The following is a 19389-nucleotide window of genomic DNA, read 5'->3' as shown; positions in this document are numbered from 1 at the left end:
CTCATAAACAGATCAAATGTGTTGATATTCCTATGTCACATACTATCTGTGTTTCAGTGGCAGAGAAGGAATGGTTCTGTAAGATACCAAGGAGGACTGAGAAACCTACAGCTCATCTCTGGCTCTGCCATTGGCTTCTCGTGTGACATTTGGCAAAGTGCTTAATCCTGTGTACTTCTAGTTCCCCACCTGTGACAGATGGGCACTTACCATCCCAGGGATGTTGTGGAAATGAAGTTTGTAAAGCGAAATGAGATTGAAAGTAGAAAGACAAAAGGAAAGCTAAAATCACATTGCAGCATTCCAAATTAATATCTGAGGCCATATCTACATGGGAATGCTTTGGAAAGCTAAGGGAAAAACAACTAAAAACATGAACATGCTGTGCATATGTGACATTTTCACTAGAGAAGCATCTTGTTTTTATTCCGGAAGCAGCTGTATGACACCTTAAGGAGCATAAGGCTGGAGCAGATGAGCTGGGTTATTGATCCTGCACTCCATTTTTCTGAGTATTCGCATCCAATCATGTCCTCTGTATCAAAACCTCTTTTGAGGTTTTTGCCTCTGCTTTTCTGTCTGGGAGGCTGCTCTAAAATCTTATTACTTTGATAGTCTGTAACTTTCATCTAATTCCTAGCAACACTTATCCATGGCCAGTTTATACTCATTTGATCTTTTAGTAATGTAGGCCTTTATATTAAATAGATATTTTCCCTCCCTGATGATTACTCCCTGTACATTTATAGACAGCAAGCATATCTGCTTCCTTTGGTCTGCTAAAATGAACCTTTGGTTTGCTAAAATGAACTCTCCTAATTACTACTTGTAAGACAGGCCTTCTGTTCCCTGAGGATCCTTGTAACCCTTCTCTCGACTTGTTCCATTTTTAATTCATTCCTTTTGAATGTGGCTCATCAGATTTGCATGCAGCATTCTAGAGAAAGCATATCCCAGATTAACTGAATTTGTAGTTTTCATCATCATTTGTTCATTCCTGTGGTTGATGCATCTGTCCAGGCTTTTTCTTCTCCATCATTTTCAAACAATCTCTTATGGCAGAAAATCATGGAGTTAACATAGTCCCTCTAGGGCATGAAGCCTTGTTTTGAAGTGAAAATTCATTCACTGCTGTTGTTCAGGTTCTTCAGGTCATCCGCTTCTTCTCAGATGACAGTCCAAGTCTTTTTGCTTGCTGAGGATGCCTTTCAACCAAGAGTCATGAGGATTCTTAGCTAATGTCTCTCAGCTTTATCATGTCAAAGTCGATCCTTAAAGCACTGAGCAGTTTGTCCCAAGAATGACCCTTGAGACACTTGTGAGTTTCCACTTTTCATGGATGCATTCTTTTGAGCACAGTCTGTGCTAATTTCTCTGAGTGCCACCAGGTAGAATGTAATACTGATGTGTCCATCCTCTGTAGTTACCTTACCTAGAAAATATGTAGTCTTCCCGAAGAGGGATAAACAAGTTATATCTCATTTCCCATTCCTTTCTCTGACAGAGTCTCCCTGTTAGGTACTGCACCTAGAGTGTCAGGTAGTTGCCAGTGGGCCAGAAGTGGTGCGCAAGAGGATTTTAACTGACTGCAGCTGTTCTGTGCAGCCATGCCATGGAGACATTGCTGGGGCTTACAATATAAATCCTAAAAACACGATGAAGTTCGTGATAAAATGTGAGAACTGTGTGTGTTCCATGGCAGTGAGAAACCTTGAATGCTTTTGAGGTCAGGTTTGCTTGGCTTCCTCTCCCTTCTACCATATCTTCGGTTACCGTCCTATTTGAATCAACCATTAATCTAGTTAATGGGAAAAGACAACAAATACCAAAGGGTGGTGTGCATTTCTCAATCCCTTCTTGGAAACCTGATTATTTTAAACTATAAATGTCTCATGCAAGGGCCAAAAAGGGTCCAAAACATAACTTGCTTTTGAAATGCAGGCACATTCAAGCAGAGGAGTATGAGATGAGACCTGGGTCTTCTGCTTGGGACTTATACGGGAGATGATAGCGGGGGGTGAAGGGGTAGTGCCCTGCCAAAACTGACCTGGTGGCTACAAGCTGGCTGTTGTGTGCACACTTGGGGCTGGTGAATTGGCATGACTGAAGCATACCGAGCCATGTGGTCCTTTGGGTGAGGTGACTCAATCCCAAGAGCTTTTGGCCACTCTGGCCAAGGAGCTTGAACAGGGTTTCCAGCTGTGTTATGACAGCTGCTGACAGGAGATGGCAAGAGGGTAGTACAGCACACAAACAGGAGCCTGCCAGCATAAGTTTTCTTCACGACCTGAAAAGGTAGAAGAAAATAATATATAATTTGTTTGGTATTTAGTTCAGGTAATTTTTAAATTGTGTAATGAGAACACATTGTCTAAATTTTCATATGCAGATTCAATTAGTGTTTGGTTAATTAGCCTTTACAAATGAGGATTAACTTAATTACATAACACTAACCTCTCTTAATAACTATTAAGGGTAGGAAGACTTCTTTTAATAAATGTGAAAGGGCTATGTGTGTTTTTTAAAATCTAAAATGGCATACACATAAATTAAAAAAAATTACACAGAGGGCAACGATCAAAGCAAACAGACTATGTACATGGCTTGGAATCAGACTGGTTACAAGTTCATGCTGTGCTTGTCTGCTGGCATCCTAATGTTTTCACTAGGGTTGTTACTGCAGATGATGTACAACCTAGGGGTCATTCCATCAAAGTGGATTGCAGTCAGATACTAGTTAGCTCTAATTAAATTCTGGCTTGTATTCTGGTTCATAGATATATGTTGATTAGGGTACTAGTCTGATAGCACTTCCAAGTAGTCAAAGGAAAAAAGGCACACAAAGCCCATTCGGTAGTAAAAATCCCACCTGTAAATGCTGTTGTTCATGGCTGTTCTGTACTGAAGGCATTTGTGAAGATCTTGTCTCTTGACATGAGGAATGAGCTCAAACAACTCTCAGTTAATATGTGTCTCAGTGTCTCAGTTAATATCACAGTGAAACAGAATCACATCTGATTAAAGGGTGGTGAAGGCAAGAGTGGAGCATATATGGGACTATAAAAGGGATGTGCTATCTTTTGGCTTTTGAGTCACATGTTTGAATCCAGGCTGTCTTAGCTAGCAACCTTTATGGGAACCTAGGTAAGGTGAGTTGGTGCAGCTAGTCCAGATACCTATGAACTGACATGAGGTTACACCACCTGTGGCATCCTCAAGCCAAGAGGTGCTCATTTGGTCAAATACCCCTTTGACCCCAGCTCCAGGTATGCTTTTCTCATATCAGGGTTGAGGCACACAGAACTGCAAAACAAAAAAAAACCCAACAAACCTTAATTTATTTTTGTCATATCATGTACATTCATAGAATAGAATGGTAGAAAATCTCTTGATCCACTGCTATCACTGTGATGCTTTTCAGCAAGGGGTGAACAAAAGAAGCCTTTTTCCTTTGGCTGTTCTTGCATGGGTTATGCTTTCCACTTGTAATGGGTTTGTTGGGGACATCACATCTATCTCCTTACTGCATTCTGAAAGTCACTCTTCTGAAGTCCAGATTTTGAGCTACTGCCAGGAGCACTTGATGGACTCCTTGGGAAAAAAAAATGAATCTAGTCACCGTTAAAAACTCTGGTTAATTTCATAGTCCTTTTTTTCCAGCTGCAGCAAGTTGAAATTTTGCAAAGTATCTTCCATGCAATTTGGGTTACCTTTAAGCTTTAGTATTAAGCTTAAAGTCTCTTAAGTCCCTGATTTCAGCTCAGGAGATGTGTATTCATTGAGCAATTAATGAGAGTAGGTCAGACATGCCTCATGTTAGATACCTCAAAAATCAAATGCATAATACTATTAAATACTTCTAAAAACTTTGGCTTAGTACCCACACCTATTTTTGGCAGAGGGAAGATGACATTGCCTCAGATTTTTGAAGGTGTTGGGAACTAGCAAGGTGAATGTGCAGGAAGGAGAACATTGCTGAGGGATCCATCTTGGAGTGGCAGAATCTATTGAAAGAAAAGGGAAAGGAGTACTTGAACCCATCCAGTCCCCCTCTGACGCCCTTTGATTTACTTGCTGTTCACGCTGAGCTTTCAGTATTTGATGCCTCAAGATAGATGGTTGGCAGTGGCCAGATTATGCTCTGGCTGATGCAGATCTAAATCCTGTTCCATTCCATAGGGGTTACACCTGTATCCTTGAGAGCAGGATTTGGCCTTGAAAGTGTTTCTGCTCACAGATGCTGATGCTGATGCATACTCAAAGGAACTGGAGAATGCAAATTCCCTGTAGGGAGGCAACCGCCAGCCATATGAACAAAGAAGCCTTCTAGGTTTGCAGCAGTCAGCCCACTTGAGCTGCTGTTTCTATGGTGTACCAGATGCTGTAAAATACTCTTTCTTCAGGGGAAGAAGCTTTTCATACTTCTGTATTATCTTGTTTGATAATGGACTATCATCAGGCTGGTACCTTGCTGTGTGGGCCACATACAGCAAGTCATACCCCCTCCTTACCCTGCTGCAACTCTTTTCAAGATGTTCTTGATGACAGTTGATATTCTGCAGCTTCCAGACAAAGAAGAGGCCAAGTGATTTTTCTGTCCTGGAACAGCATCACTTACTGTGTTTTTACACATCATTGTTACTGTTTAATGTGTTGCAGTGCCTCCTGATGTGCAAGGTATCATCTCATAATATAGTGCATTGGTTTGCTTTTCAGTTTCCTTCTGTTTTTCTTAAAAAAAAAAAAGTAGAGATATATAAAAACTATAATGCATTCTTTGCTATTTCTCATTTACTAACCCCCTCCCCTCCAAAGAAAAGTTACATCATTTTAGCTCTTCATTTATGACTGATTAAACCACTGGCCACGTGTCCAGTAGGCACAGCCTCTCAATTTGCTTCTTCATCTTTGTGCTCACCCACAGGGTGGTCTCTGGGAGTTGAGGAGAGGTCTCAGCCTGTTTCTGTAGAACAGTTGCAATTATAAACCTGGACAAACCAGCAGTAATGACTTTTGGAGCGGATTGACATTGGGTGACTGTGTACCTGAGATGGTCCATTGGCCTTTTCCCATGGCTATCTAGGACAAATGTTAGTGCCTTACTTTGCCCTCATCTCCATTCAGCTGAAAGGTTATACCTGTGGAAGTCGGCTGAAAATCCCAGAGACTTGGATTGGGCTGGTGATTTCGATTTATAACTGCAGATAAGTAAATAAAAAAGAAATACTACAAAAACCTGAAGCTTTTAGCACCTGTAGTAATGCTTTCTTCATCACTACTTTCTTCTCTCTTCGGCTTTCTCTTCCACCTTCCCTTTCCTTTTCAACTGTATCTCCTTTCTATATTCCTGACTGTGAACATCCCTTCTGCTGACAGAGGTGCACACACACAAACCTTCCCTCATCTGTGCTCTAGCCACTGCTACCTCTCAGGGCTTGGCACAAGCGGTGTACTGGTGTTTCACCAGCAGCTTGGTGAGACCAGTGTTCTTGGTGCTCACCACACTAGAGCCTTGGAATGGGACCTGGACAGCAGCAGGACTGGGGTGGCTGGAGGGAACAGGTAGTGCTGGGGCTGTGTGGCAGTGTGGGATGATGGAGAGGTGTGGCAAACAAGGGCTGCTTCTGCACCCAAGGATGCTTTGTCCTGATCTATCCTGGATACCTTTCAACTCCTTTCCCTCCTCCTGTCCTTCTGGTCTGTACTTAGAGATTGGAGAAGTGTAGTTAATTTTAAGCCAGTGCAATCATTTGGGAGATTGCATGATGGAAAACCAGTTATTGTTTAACAGGGCTGATCTGAAATGTGCTCTGTCTGACCCTGCTATGGTAGGGAGTCAAAGCTTCCAAGTAGCTGCCTTTCTGGAAGGCATCTTCACAGAATCATTCAGAGCACAGGTTTGTTATAAATGTTGATGGCTTGCTGGCTCACAGGAGCACATCTGGTGGATGCAGAGGGTAATACGTACATGCGTCCTTGCAGCCCACAGTGAAGCTCAGCCAGGGGATGAAGAAGGGCTGAGGGGTTTGGACTTGTTTTGCTTGGAGAATGCTCCAGGGAGACCTAATTGCAGCCTTCCAGTACTTGAAGGGAGCTTACAAAGAAGAGGGGAACCAACTTTTCACACTGTCTCATAGTGATAGGACAAGGAGGAATGGCTTTAAACTAAAAGAGGGGAAATATAGACTAGATGTCAGGTGAAAATTCTTTAAATAGATATTGGTGAGGCATTGGCACTGGTCACCTAGAGAGAGAGAAGCTGTGTTGCCCCATCCCTGGAGGCACTAAAGGCCAGGTTGGATGGGGCCCTGGGCAGCCTGAGCTGGTGGAGCCCTGCCCGTGGCAGGAGGGTGGGACTGGATGGGCTTTGAGGAGCATTTTGTCCCATTAAATAAATAAATATACAACTCCAGGATTAAAAACCAAACCATCAAAAAACAATCAAATAAAAAAGCACACTTCTGTTATAAATAAAAAAACAACTTAGTGGTTTTATAAAAGGAGGAATGGAGGTGGTGGCAAGTACTTTGCTAATTCGGGTGCTAAGTTAGCACCCAAGGGTGATAAATGAGGTAGCTACTTTTGATTAACAGGTTTTCTTTTTAGCGTGCATGCATGTTATGAGGTCTTGTTTATTTATGTCTGTGTTTTATGTATTTATAATAGTTTATATTGTTCTAGCTAATATTTTGCAGCATATTTTAAAAATAAAAAAGCTTCAATATAAGATGTAAGCATTCTACTCTGCCAGTGAGTTTTCTCTGAAAAAATGAAGATAGATCACAATGGTCTATCTTGAATTAATATAAATGCAGATTAATGCACTCAAATGTGTTATTTTTCCATAGATAAGTTACAAACACAATGCAGTATGACTTTCAAATATTGCAGTTTTGTTGAAAACAGATTTCTTTATAGTCACTTTTGGGAATAAATTTTACACACCTTCTTTCAGATTAATCAATTTGAATTCATTTAGGGCACTAACAGTTTAGTTCAGCAGCAGACAGATTTATATAAATGGATACCAATTTTCATCAATTATGAAAATCAAGCGCGGTGAAAATTCTAAAAGTTTGTTAAAATAAATCTGCTTACTATTCTACAGAATCTCCCAGAGGGCTTCCTTGTGATAAATTCCAAATCACTAAAAAAAGTTAAAAAAACCCACCAGCAAACAAAAAAAAAAACCAAAACCCAGACACCCGAAAAACCCCCAAACAACCTTTTAATGTTCCCTATATTTCTTTAGTGTGTAGTAAGTCATATACTTACTATGTTGTAATAATAATAATGTCTTTTTTTTTCTATCTACACAAATACTGAAAGAAAATTGAGTCAAGACCTTTATCATTGCGTTAATTAAAAGAATATTGTGAGCTGGTAACATATTTTGAAGTGTTGGAGTCCAATGGAAACATGTTTAATGGCTTTCCAGATATTTTTCCTTCACCTATAATTTCTAAACTCTCAGTTCAGAAATGGGCCAGGAGAGCAAGATGAGGGCGAGTTAATGCCATGACTCTTCTAGTTGAGGTTCAGAGCTTTGGTGTGAGTGTTAGCAATGCTGTGTGATGGGATTTCTGTTAAGCACTGTTCTAAAATACTGTGATATTTTTCTTTTGCCCAGGGCTTTTGGGAAAACCACACAAAACTCATAACGGAGTATGGACCTGTTTGTGGGTAAGCTTAGCTGTACCATCAGCTTTCTGCTCTTGTGGTTCTTGCTGTTTGCTTTGGTTTGGGTTTATTGGTTGGGAGAGGAAAATATACCACGACAAGGTGTTCATTAAAATGCAGAGTGCAGTATTTCAGAGGTAGAGGTTATTTGATCACATGCGAAAAGTAGCCTTGGCATGTTTTATTTCAGCATTTGGTGTTGGACTTCATTTTTCCCATATAAAGTTTTTTTTTCTTTTTCAGAACTGCATAAAGCTACCTGCATCCATTTTCCTTTTCCGTCTGCACATTCTTCCTATTTACAGTGAAGAGCAGAAATAATTTAACCTTAAAAAACAAAATCCATCCAGTTTATGAAATAGTGTAGATTTGGCACAGCTGTTGCTATTTATATTTATGCAAAAATTATAATCTTAAAATGCAATTAAATATAGTTTAGAAATGAGGCATTCTTCTCTATATACCTCAGTTGTGCTCCCTTAGCAGGTTATTAGGAATGAAGGAGGTTTTAAGCAGTACACTCCTTCATCCCATCACTTCCAGGTTTCTGTGGATATGATTTCTTTTCCGTGATCTGCTTTCCAGTTTTCATGGTTTTAACTGGAAATGCAGTTCCTTTACAGTAACTTCTTTTGCTGAGGTCAGTTGGTGTTTCTAGAATAAATATTATTTCAATATTTAGGTATCAAATAATATCTGCAAAATATAGACAATATCAAATTTTTTTCAAGTGTTCTCCAAGGACTTCAAGGCACCTCAAATCAAGCATTTATGAATGTGTTTGTGTATTTGCTCATAAATAATATAAATATGCTTTGGATGATCTTCTACTTAAAAAAAATAAAAATCCACCTCTACCAGAAGGAATTCAGACTCAGCCATAGGAAGCTCCAAGTCACAGCCTTCTCTGGCATTTATGTTCAGCCCTAAGGACAAAGTCCTGGAAGAAGTAGTGGAAATAATGAATTCCAAGGGTTAGAAAATTATACTCTGTCTTGCCTGACCAGGAATGGAGAAATACAAATTACTACAATGTTAATGAATATATGTTGTATAACAAATGGAAAATGACTGAAGCTTAGTGTCTCCATGACCTTTGGTGTGATGATGTTAAATAACAATAATGTAGGATCAGTCTTCCTCAGTGTATTTCCCTCGTTATTAATATCATACCTGTTTTTTCTAAGCTGAATTTGAGACAAATTGCTGTTTAGTTGTCTGTTCACTTGACCACGCAGAGGAGGCTTTCTCATGGGAGAAAGAAATGTGGACTATGAGCAGATAAGTAAAGTTTTGTTTTTCCAACCTACCCATGGATGTCAAAGATTGAAACTAATTTGCATTACCTTCTAAGCTGGATGGTGGACATAGTGGTCAGCAAGAGCAGCTCTCCCGACTTGGAATCCAATATGTGGTCAGATCGAATGTAACTGCATACTGTTTATTGTGTGCTTAAAATAACTTAATTTGTGAGGGATCTGGGATGCTGGCAAGGAATAAATACTGCTTTTCATATCTCCCAGAAAACAAAGTTGGGCTCAAACATTGCTGTGCTTGAGGTGAGGTCAATTTGTAGTTGAAGGAAGGCGTTTGAAAACCTGACTTACCAAGCTGGTGTTCAATAGGTGTGTGGTATGTGTCAGGGGGTGTTTATCATGGTTCTGTCAATTAAAGAATTTTTTTTCCTTTCTCTGTACATCTGTTTGGTTATATTTGTGGTTCTTTGAAATAAGCACACCTACCATTTACTGCCTGTGTGCACAATCCCAGCGAAGTATTGGATCTGGCAGTAGGAAGAAGATGTGGCATTTTGCTTTTTCCAGATTGAAAACTGCTTTCCAATAAGCATAAAGAGCAATGATCTTTATTTCTACAGTGGTGAAGTGAGTGGAATACAAATCTTTGGAACTGAAGGCTTTTTTTCTTTCTAAGGTCACTTGAATAGTCTGAATGATACCATCACAACTGTTTTCTTTTGTGTGTGAATTGGTTTCCTTGACAACAGGATGTCAAATCAACTTTTCAGCTTTAATCAAGTCAAAACAATATATCCCTTCCATTCCAAAAGGCCTCAAGTCGTAGAGAATTATTTCAAGTAAGGCTTTTGTAGGTCACAAAAGCATTTTCTTCGCTCCTGTGTGCTGATCCAAAGGAGAGGTGATGGTATTACTCTTTTATATGGAGAGACAATGCAAATTGTCTTTGGATGTGAGTGTGTGCTGAGAAAACTGTTTTCATACAGAGGTGGCCCAAGATGGAGGCTGATGAGGGAAATGAACAGCTCTGGTTTTCTGCAAAAGTAGAGGTGGATCATTTCTGTTCAGTGTGAAAAATTCAAGGCACACAACTTCTGATGAAATGCATCAGAGTGATAGCCTTTGGTTTAGCTGTATTTTTGAGCATCTTCTATTAAAAAAATAAATCCATCTTCTAAAAAATATGTGCTGGATCCCCATACTCCCCCCCCCCCCCCCCCAAAAAAAAAAAAAAAAAAAAAAAGAAAAATATTCTGTGTGGTTTCAGTCACTTTTGACACTTATTTTTAGGATATATGCTTTTCTTTCTTTATTTATTTACTTAGATACTTTATTTTCACTCCACTAAACTGTTTTATTTCAATTACAGACTATGACTACTAGTGAGGCATAGGTGGTAAGAGTAGACAAAGAAATGAAGACCTTCTGGGGTAAAGAGGAGAAATGAAGGGGTAGTGTGCTCAACAGAGTCAGAATGGAAATTGCTAGTGTGTTTGCATAGCTGTATAGACAGTGATTTGATTTTACTTTACATACATGCTTTGTATGCATGTGACCTCTTACTGTGATTGCATCATTACGACTTAACAGCACTGTTAGTATTGGTGATTTTGAGGAGGTGAATAGTGCCAAAATAAATAACAGCTTCTTGGCCCAAGAATACACCACCAGTGAATGATGAGAAAATAGAACACAGCCACAAGGCAGGTAACTGCCTCTGGATCAGTGAATCTATTCTGCCTTCAGCCACAGCAATGCATTTGGATGTGAGGAAGAACAGTAATAAGAGTTCATAATGCAGACCTCACTGTGTATAATAAAGAATGAAAGATTTAAATTTGGTGCAGTTTGTGGGGGGACTTTCTTCGTGTCCTATTGCAGTTAATTTTGTTTAATATTGCAGTTAATTTAATCCTATTGCGAAACAACTTCCAGCTAATCAAACCCTACTCTTAACTCTTCCTTCACTTGAGCTTTCAATCCCAACCTTCTGTGAGAAGTCTGGTCAACTATATGGTAGAATAGGTGCTAACCAGGACAGGAGCAAAGTATAAGGCAAACATGAAGAAATGGGTCCAAAAGAAGCAAGAAGAGGGAGCTTGGATTAAACCAATGCTACAAAGGAGGCAGCATGGAGTTCGAGTCCAGGGCTGTCAGGTTATATACTGCTAAGGGGAGTCAATGTGTTCAAAATCTGCATTTTCTGATGGCAGGGAAGAATTTGTGAGAATATTTCTGATGGGATCCAGTCGTAAGCCAGTCTTAAGTCCTCAATAAAACCATCAGCAGCAAACTGCAGCTACCCGTGCTTCTGATGGCTTTCCTGCATTACCATCCCATGATGAGCACAGTATCACAGAAAACATGTCAAGATGCAGGTAGAAAAATAGGTTAATGTGTGCATTCCTGGAACACTTTGTGAAAACATGGATGTGAATGGAGTTCTATTCTTGTCTTGTTTTGCAGCAGGTTACTTCAACACATTTATAAGTAATACAAAGAAAGAAACTTAAAATTGGGTAGAACATTTTCTTAAAGTGTTTATGGAATTACACATTGTCTGATCATTGGGTGTTTCTGGTTTTTGGCTTTTTTTTTTTTTTTTAAGGGGAAACCCTTAAAGATTTCCTTGAATGATTTACTAATAGATCCTTATTGGAACCAAGGCTGAGTCTAGTCACTTAAATGGTTGGGTGGTTTAAAGGAATAGGATACATCATGCAGCCAGTCACTAACTTGAAATGTGTCCAGAGCTTAGTTGTGATTGTAAGCTACACTGGCAGCTGACAGCTTTTCAGAAGTCTATGCAGCTGGAGTTTGTTCTGTCTTAATGCTTGACTTCTCCTCTCCTGAAAAAATGGTTGCTGCAGATGGCACTAGTTAGCATTCCTGCAGATGAGTCCAGAGTCAACTAGCTGTGGACAAGAAACAGGCTCTTCTTGCTGTGACTGCTGGCCTCTGCAGCAGGGCTGAGGCGCACTGGTTAGTCCCTGAAGAGGTCTGGGGCTTTCTCCTTTTGTGTACAGAAGCTTTTCTGGGATTTGAAAGCCTGGAACTTTTCATGAGTCAGTTTCTCTCCTTAATCAATGTGTTAAGGACCTGAAGTGGACAAAGGCAGGATTTCATCCTTCAGGGAACAATAGTATCTTCATTGTGCACTTTATTTACCTGCAGAAGCAATGTTTTTGCTGCCATTTTAATTTTACAATCTTGTTGTTGGTTTATTTTTGTTTGTTGTTGCCACTGTTTTTTACCTCTTGGTTTCCATCCTCATTCAGCTCTGTGTCTCACCAAAGTAATCGCAGGACGGGTATTCTCATCTCTATCTCTGAAGGTTCATGCAAAGAAACAGTTCAGTTTTATGAAACAATCTTACCACGTTTGGTTTCCCTTTCTTACACTGGCGGTCTAATGGACTTACTACCTCTCCCGTGGCTCTTTCTGTATTTTGATATTTTAAGCAATTCACTTTTCATATTTCAGTTAGAGAAAATCATTCTTGAGCAAGCAGAGGAGAGAGAATTAAAACAAGCTTCCTATTTCCGATTTATAGCTCCTCATAATCTCTGTAGTGCATTTAACCCGATGAAGAGTTTTGGTAGCTTCACTTGCTTGGATTTTTGTTTCCTTAGAGCAACACAATTTTTTGGCCAGAGTCAAGGTTTTCATAACCTGTCAAGATTCTTTTCTTCACAGTATCGCTTCATTTCCATATTTTGATAGAGCCCTTTGACTCTATAGGATTGATGAACACACCTGTAACTGCTGTTGTGAAATAATTTTCTCTTTTTCCCTTAAATACCTGTAACCTGTAGAGAGCACAGAGAAAACTCTTTTGTTTCCAACTCCAAGCACAACAGTAATGCCATTAAAGTCAATGGTGCTACTCAACTTGCTTCAAGTTAGGCAGAAGTTTTTCTACCCTGATGAGTCAGCACTGTAAAAGAAACAATTGCATTTGTGCTGAAAATATTTTAACTGCTGTTGGTACACATAAACACCTAGGTTTATTGTCGCTGAAAAAAGTTAATGGGGAGAAAAGTATTTCTTCCCCCTCTCCACCCTCTCTTTTGACAGCACTTTGCATGTAGAAAATTTTATTGTTCCTCTGTGTAATGCACTAGCCGTTGTATCTGCAATGGAAAAGATTATCTCAAAAATTGACTGAACAATAGGGGAATCTTAATATTTTTATGTTAAACTCTTAAAGCACAGCCCTCCCTTTTGTTTTTAATTAACACTTCTAGAATGTGCTAAGAGTAACCTATTTTAAAAAAGTCTTTTTTTAAAGAACCCAAACCTAGCAATTTTTTATGGCTAAAATTCAGTGCCACAGTGCAATGGTGCATTTCCACCCAACTCCCCACACTTAACCATAATTAGGTATTGGTTACGTTTAGTCCCAATAGTTAAATCAAGCTGCTGGAACAACTCATGCAAATTACTTAGGGGGATATCATCACCAGTCTCTCTTCTCTCTAGAGCTAATTGGTCTTGAAATCATAGTCTTTTATGGGACTAGTGCCTAGAGATTTACCCAAAAGGTGGCATACCACACTGTTTAGAGAATTGAAGTCTGGTGTTACTGTTGCAGTTGTAATAGGTTTTGTGGCCTGCCTGCTCATTATGAAGAGTTTAAGTTCGGTGTGCGGAGGCCTGTGGGATGCAGTTTATAGGCACAATTTATGGTAAATTAGTTGACTAGTTTAATTCTGGTATGTTCCAAATGTGCTTCGGTTTCTGGGACATTGCAAATTGATACTCAATGTACTAGTAATGTTGAAGAAATTCATTAATGAGCTCTTCTTAGCCATGATCAAAATCTTGCAGGTGAACTATGACTTCCAACAAGAACCATACAATTTGAGCTTGTCTACTCTGTGAAGACTGTTTTTTATTTTGTCACTGTAGCCTCTCGCAGTCCCAGCTTCATGGACCCTTTTGTTATGGGTATCCACAAGCAATAGGACTCAAAGATCCAATGAAATGTGATGGTCCCAGCCTTCAGTGCAGGTGAAGCCTGAATAGGAAAGTTTAATGCAAGTGAAGCATCAAAACCTTCTGTCTCCTCTGAGATCTCAGACATTTTCCTGGGTTGACTGCAGTGCAGGCATGTGCTCCCTGCTGCATTTTTTCCAAGCTTCTTTCCTCCATCTCTGACTGCTCTATGACTTTACTGCAGCTGTCCAAGCTTACGTAAGTCAAAGACCTGATGTAATCTTTTACACCTCTGGAAAGGGAGTGTGAAATACTTCTAAAGAAGGCAGATATTTTATACATGCTTGGTAAGGCAACAAAGGAGAGTGTCTGTCAGCTGCACCACATTCCTAGTGCTCATTTCTGTATAATCTGATGTGGTTGTAGCTTCGGAGAATTAGTATTTGCACAGAGGGCAATTCCCTGGTCAGGGCATCCCCATGGAACTGGTGTTGGCTGGATGTGGAATGGCTCTATGAGGTTGGCCAGAGCTACATCAGCTCTGAAGTGGTAGTGCAGACCCTTGTAAGATACCCCAGCATCAAAGGAACTTGACTGAATCATGGCCTACTTCTTCATCTGCAAGTACCAGCTGGTGCTGAGTGCAGGTTTCACCTCTGCTTGCTCCCAGGGAGGTGTTTCCTAGTGACTGCATTTCCTTTTGCATTGGTAGTGCAGCACTCAGCTGTTAAAGCATTATCCTTGTAAACTCCAGGTTAAGATTATTTGAAAACTGTATCTTTAGAAAACATACTGCCTGAATAGAGTTTTACACCTAATACACAATACAGGTGATCTTTGATCTGTACTGCCTGCTTCTTAGCTAATTAGTGCTTAAAACCATCATTTTAAAGGGCTTGGGATGTCACTGCTTAAGAGATTGCCTCCTCTTACTGTGTGACACTTCTGATCAGTATCTGGAAACCAGGATGTATTGTCTTATTTTAAGGGAGGAGGAGGGAATATTCTGAGTGAACACTGTAGTTACAAAAACTAGTTTCCTGGACTTAATTTCACCTTGAATCTATTCTCTTCACTATCTACTGGAGCCTATGTTCTTTAATTTTCTTAACAGGCTATTAAGTTTGTCTTGTAATTTTTTTCTCTTTTCTACCACTTGGAAAGAAATGTGCTGAGTGCTTTAAAGACTGAAAAATCTGGGTCGTTATTTTAGTATCTTATTTGAAAGTATAGGAAAGTAGCAGTATTATATAATATGCACAGCAAAATCAATGCTTTATTAGAATTTTCTATAGCATCCAGAAGTACTGTTGCAAACCTGAAGCAGATGCATATAATACATCATGTCCAGTAGCTATTAATGGTCTCTGACTTCACCAGCTATGTATCTGATTATGTATGTACTTTGGTGTTCCCTGTGTCACACAAGGTAAGTTTTAAAGGAAGCACCTGAGTCATTTCCTCTTTCTTCACACAGAAGGTGGAAAATGCATCATCACCCTCAGCCCCTTCCCTCTCTTGAGATCACTGCCTTTCCAGATTGCTCCCTGCTGCCATGTTACCCTTCTTTGTGGCAGCAGAAAGAAATCCTAAACAACTTGAGTCAACTTTCTCAAATGCCATGAGAAGCATCAAGCAAAAGGGATTTTTCTTCCCTAACAAGGAGAAGAGTGCAGAGAAGAGGCTGGAAACCAGCAGCTGTCTGTGTATCCCAGTTTTCTGCCAGGAGCTCCAGGAGGCTGCTTTTGGTCAGACCTCTCATTGTGCGCTGGGGAGTCCTTAGCAAAGACCTTGCGGGATCTCCTCGTACAAGAGCACCCAACTTTGGTGAAGGAGTGGGTGTAGAGGTGTCTGCCCTTTATTATCTTGGAAATCATGTTTTCCTCTTTGTGGATTACCACAGCTACTTTGTCCAGGTATATGCAGAGACACTTCCCATTTGATTGCTACCTCTTGTCCTTAGGTTGTTCGTCCAGTTGATTCCACCACTTTGGTTCTGGGGTGCTTGGTTTTCTGTTTCAATTTTTTCCTTGTTAAGTTTGTCTTGCAGTCATTGTTTTCATGCTTCTAGCTGTATTTTTTTTCCTAAACATTTCCTCTGGCTTTGTTTTGTTTCTCTTTCTTTCCCCTACCCCTTTCCGCACTATTCAATCTTTCTCCATACTCTAATTTTTGTCCTTCCTTTATTTTCTTATCCATGTTGAGCTGAAAGCAGTAATATGACCTGAAAATTTTTACGTCATTCCAAGGTTTTTATGTACTTCCATAAATCTCTTCATTACTTTTTTATTGTTTTGTCATATATTGGTTTTAGTTTTTCCTCTACCTTATCAGTCTGGGGATCAATTTTAGTCTACTATGTTTTATTAGTTGTAAAGGGAACAAAATATCTGCTTTTTCTTTGTTGGTTTGGCACCATCTTCAAATTACCCTTTTTCTGTCTTTGACTACCTCTCTTCCTTCCCTGGAGAGTCTGCTTTATGTCAGACCTTCTGCTGGTAGTGAACTGGCTATGATTTCATCAGGCAATAGGCAAAAGTGCAGCCCACTACAGGGAAAGAAGTTGTTTTCAGTTCTTACACTTTTTTTTTCTTTCTTTTTTTTTTTTTCTGTCTTGGGGAGTGTGGAATGAGCTGAGACACCATTACTCTGGGGACTGTGAATCTTTCTTTCCTTCCATTAAATTTGGTAGCTAAACTGAAGGCTGGTCTTGAAGGAGGATTTATTTTAGTCATACTGATAAAATTGTACTGGCGTAATTAAACAGCTATCATAATGTCAAAAAAAAAAACCTCTATACCTCATCCCATGTATAAACACAGAAGTTCTGGAGTGGCACAAACTAAATCAAGGACAGGAGTGACCAATTCCTCCAGCAGTTATTATACTGATATAGGTGTGCTCCCATAGGACTTTTTCCTAGTCTAACTGTATTAAAATTCAAGCTGCTTCTTGTCTCAGAATCTCTTCTCTTCCCCCATGTAAACAAACCTGAAAGTAGTGGTCTGGACATTCAAACTGTTGTTTACCTCTGTGTAGCTCCATTAAAAGCATAGAGCCATGACTATTTGAGCATCTTGGCTCAGTGTTTTTAGGTTTCTCTCTTGTTATATAACTTTGACTTTTGAATTATGATGCCTATTGAATAAATCTAGGTTTGGTATCCAGATATCTCAAAGTGATTCACAGAAAAAGAAATGAGCTGGGAGCAATGTTCTGACTCTGTGAGGGGCTGCAGTAGCCATTTTATCACTGAGCAGTAATCCAAGCTTTTCTCTCAGTGTTGGAATCTATTTTATTGAAAAAGAGTTTGGCAAGGACACTGAGAATTGCTGCAGTGTCTTTCAAAATTGACATTATAAGGTCTTGGTTCTTGGGGACCTTTTATCCCGTGGAACATTGTATGAAATACTCTGAAGGACAAAACAAAGTACTGTGAAAGCAGCTTAACGATTTTCCGTTTTCACTAACTGTCCATTTGGTTCAACAGGTAATAAATAAGCTATGCTTGGGATAGGAGGATGAGCAAGTCAGTCTGCAAGCAGCAAGTCTACAGAGGCAAGGGTTAAAGCAGATCAGATAGTAGTGAAATATCACATGAACAAATGTTGACCTTCAATTATTGAATTATTTTCTATTAAAATTTAAATTCTAATTTTTGAGGCAAATAAATATATTCTGAAATTGTAAGATTAATACTTGAATTAAATAAATTTACTCTTACTGCAGACCTAAATTTCTCTTAAGTCAGTGGCATTTTGTTTGCTTTTGTCCAATAACTATCCCAACTGGATTTTCATCAGTAAAAAAACCCAGAACTTGCAAAAACAGCTACTGTTGATTTTCTTAGTGAAATACTTAAAATAAAAACATAACTTTTAGGCTTTTAAGTAGCCCCTGATTCCCCTTCGATACTCTGTTGTGTTTCTACATACATATGACTGCTGTAGGTGTTACAATCTGAATAATTCCCCATCCTATCCATCTTTTGAACTTGGCATTCTGAATACTGCATTTCTTCGGGCTTCTGTTCATACGATTTGCTCTGGTTGGCACCCTCAAAATCTGCAGGCTGTCACCACTTGCCCTCTTCTTCTGGAGGAGTCAAAGGAGCAGGTTGTGCTGGGGTTAGAGGGGAAGAGGCTTTTGCTAGCAGCACTGAAAATACCTTGAAGGCAGCATTGCATATTTAACTGTAAAGTCTCCCTTGGATTGAACAGGCTTCAGATGAGGAGGGCATGATCAATAAGTACAAATATTAAAAGTGGTTCCTTCTCCCTTCCTTCTTTGCCTACAGGGCACGAGGTATCTGAATCCCCCAGACAATTACTCGTACATTTACATTTTCATTTGCTGGGTTTAGAGCAAAATTGTTCCAGCTTTTGGGAGGGGCAGCTATCAAAGACGTACAGGCACTGCCATTGTGTTTTATTGTTCCAGTCCATTTTTCCCTGTGAATGCAGGTGGGAGTTTTTCAGTGGGATGGTTTTTTGTTTTTGCCTTCTCTTTCTTCTAAGCATTTATAACCTTTTTATTGTCAGACTTCAATCATTTTTGATAGATCAATATATTTACTTCAGTGATGGTTCATCCCACAGCTGTGTCTGTATTTTTTTGCTTTGTTTATAGGGGCTATGCATAAATTCATCTCTGCTTTGCTTCTCTGGCTGCATGAGGATCAAGTGTCTTCATCTTGCCCTAATAACTCTGTGTTTAGAAGGAATATGTATTGTTTGCACTGATCTGTTTTCAAGTTGTTTTACCTATTTCCTAGGTAGACCTTGATCAATTAAAAATGCAAGGTTTGGTTCAGAAACTTTCCACCCAGAAGTATGAGGCACAAATAGTGGTGTTGCATGTGCGCTCTACTGTCTGAAGGGGAGTGTTCTTGGAAACAGTTTCAGCAGGCATCAGAGACCCAATGGGTTTTGGAAGTAATATAGCAAAGCAGTGTTGGATGATAACATTTACTCAGACAGCTCAGAAATGAGGCGAGTCCCCAGGAGCCCTGAGGCCTTTGGCCAAGCAGCTGCGACCGAGCCAAAGAAGAGAAATTCTTCCGCCTACATCTTTCTGTCATCCCAGGGTGACAAAATGTGGACCCAGGACAGTTATCTAAAGCACTCATGAGCAGAGGTTGAATGCGTGCAGTGTGTGCGTGGTGTCCCAGCATTGGTGTGACACTGTGCTGGGGCTGTCCTTGACCCTGCAGGAGGTGGGTGTTCAGGACTTGCTGCGCCAGGATGGAAGGAAGGTCCATGGAAGGAGGAGTAAATGATCCTTCCCACTAGGGATTCAGGTTGTTTCAGGATAAGTATGTGCAGCTTGCTATAAAATCCAACCCTAAGTCCTGCTCAGGGAAAAAAAAAAATAAAGCAGCAGCAAACAAAGTGCATTTGTTCCAATCAATATTACATACAGGGATTTCAATGGAAAAATAGGTCAACTAGGCCATGCTTGCTAATATTACTGTTTGAAATATGATCTGCAATGTATGACTATGCGTTAAATATAG

The 19389-nt window shown here is 39.8% G+C and overlaps 1 protein-coding gene across 3 annotated transcripts in view; it reads left to right on the top strand.

Moving 5' to 3' along the window:
• Positions 1-19389, top strand: part of TBXAS1 (thromboxane A synthase 1) — a 234064-nt gene that overhangs the window by 69153 nt on the left and 145522 nt on the right. For all 3 annotated transcript variants that reach the window (XM_065743180.1, XM_065743182.1, XM_065743181.1), the window contains exon 3: positions 7631-7683. In XM_065743180.1, coding sequence (XP_065599252.1) covers positions 7631-7683 — 53 coding nt within the window. The remainder of the gene's footprint in view (positions 1-7630; positions 7684-19389) is intronic.

The sequence above is a fragment of the Cyrtonyx montezumae genome, unplaced genomic scaffold (genome assembly GCF_038088225.1).
Source record: "Cyrtonyx montezumae isolate F1298 unplaced genomic scaffold, pur_monq_1.0 scaffold_3, whole genome shotgun sequence".
NCBI classification, from domain to species: domain Eukaryota; kingdom Metazoa; phylum Chordata; class Aves; order Galliformes; family Odontophoridae; genus Cyrtonyx; species Cyrtonyx montezumae.
This window is presented reverse-complemented; position numbering and strand designations above follow the sequence as displayed.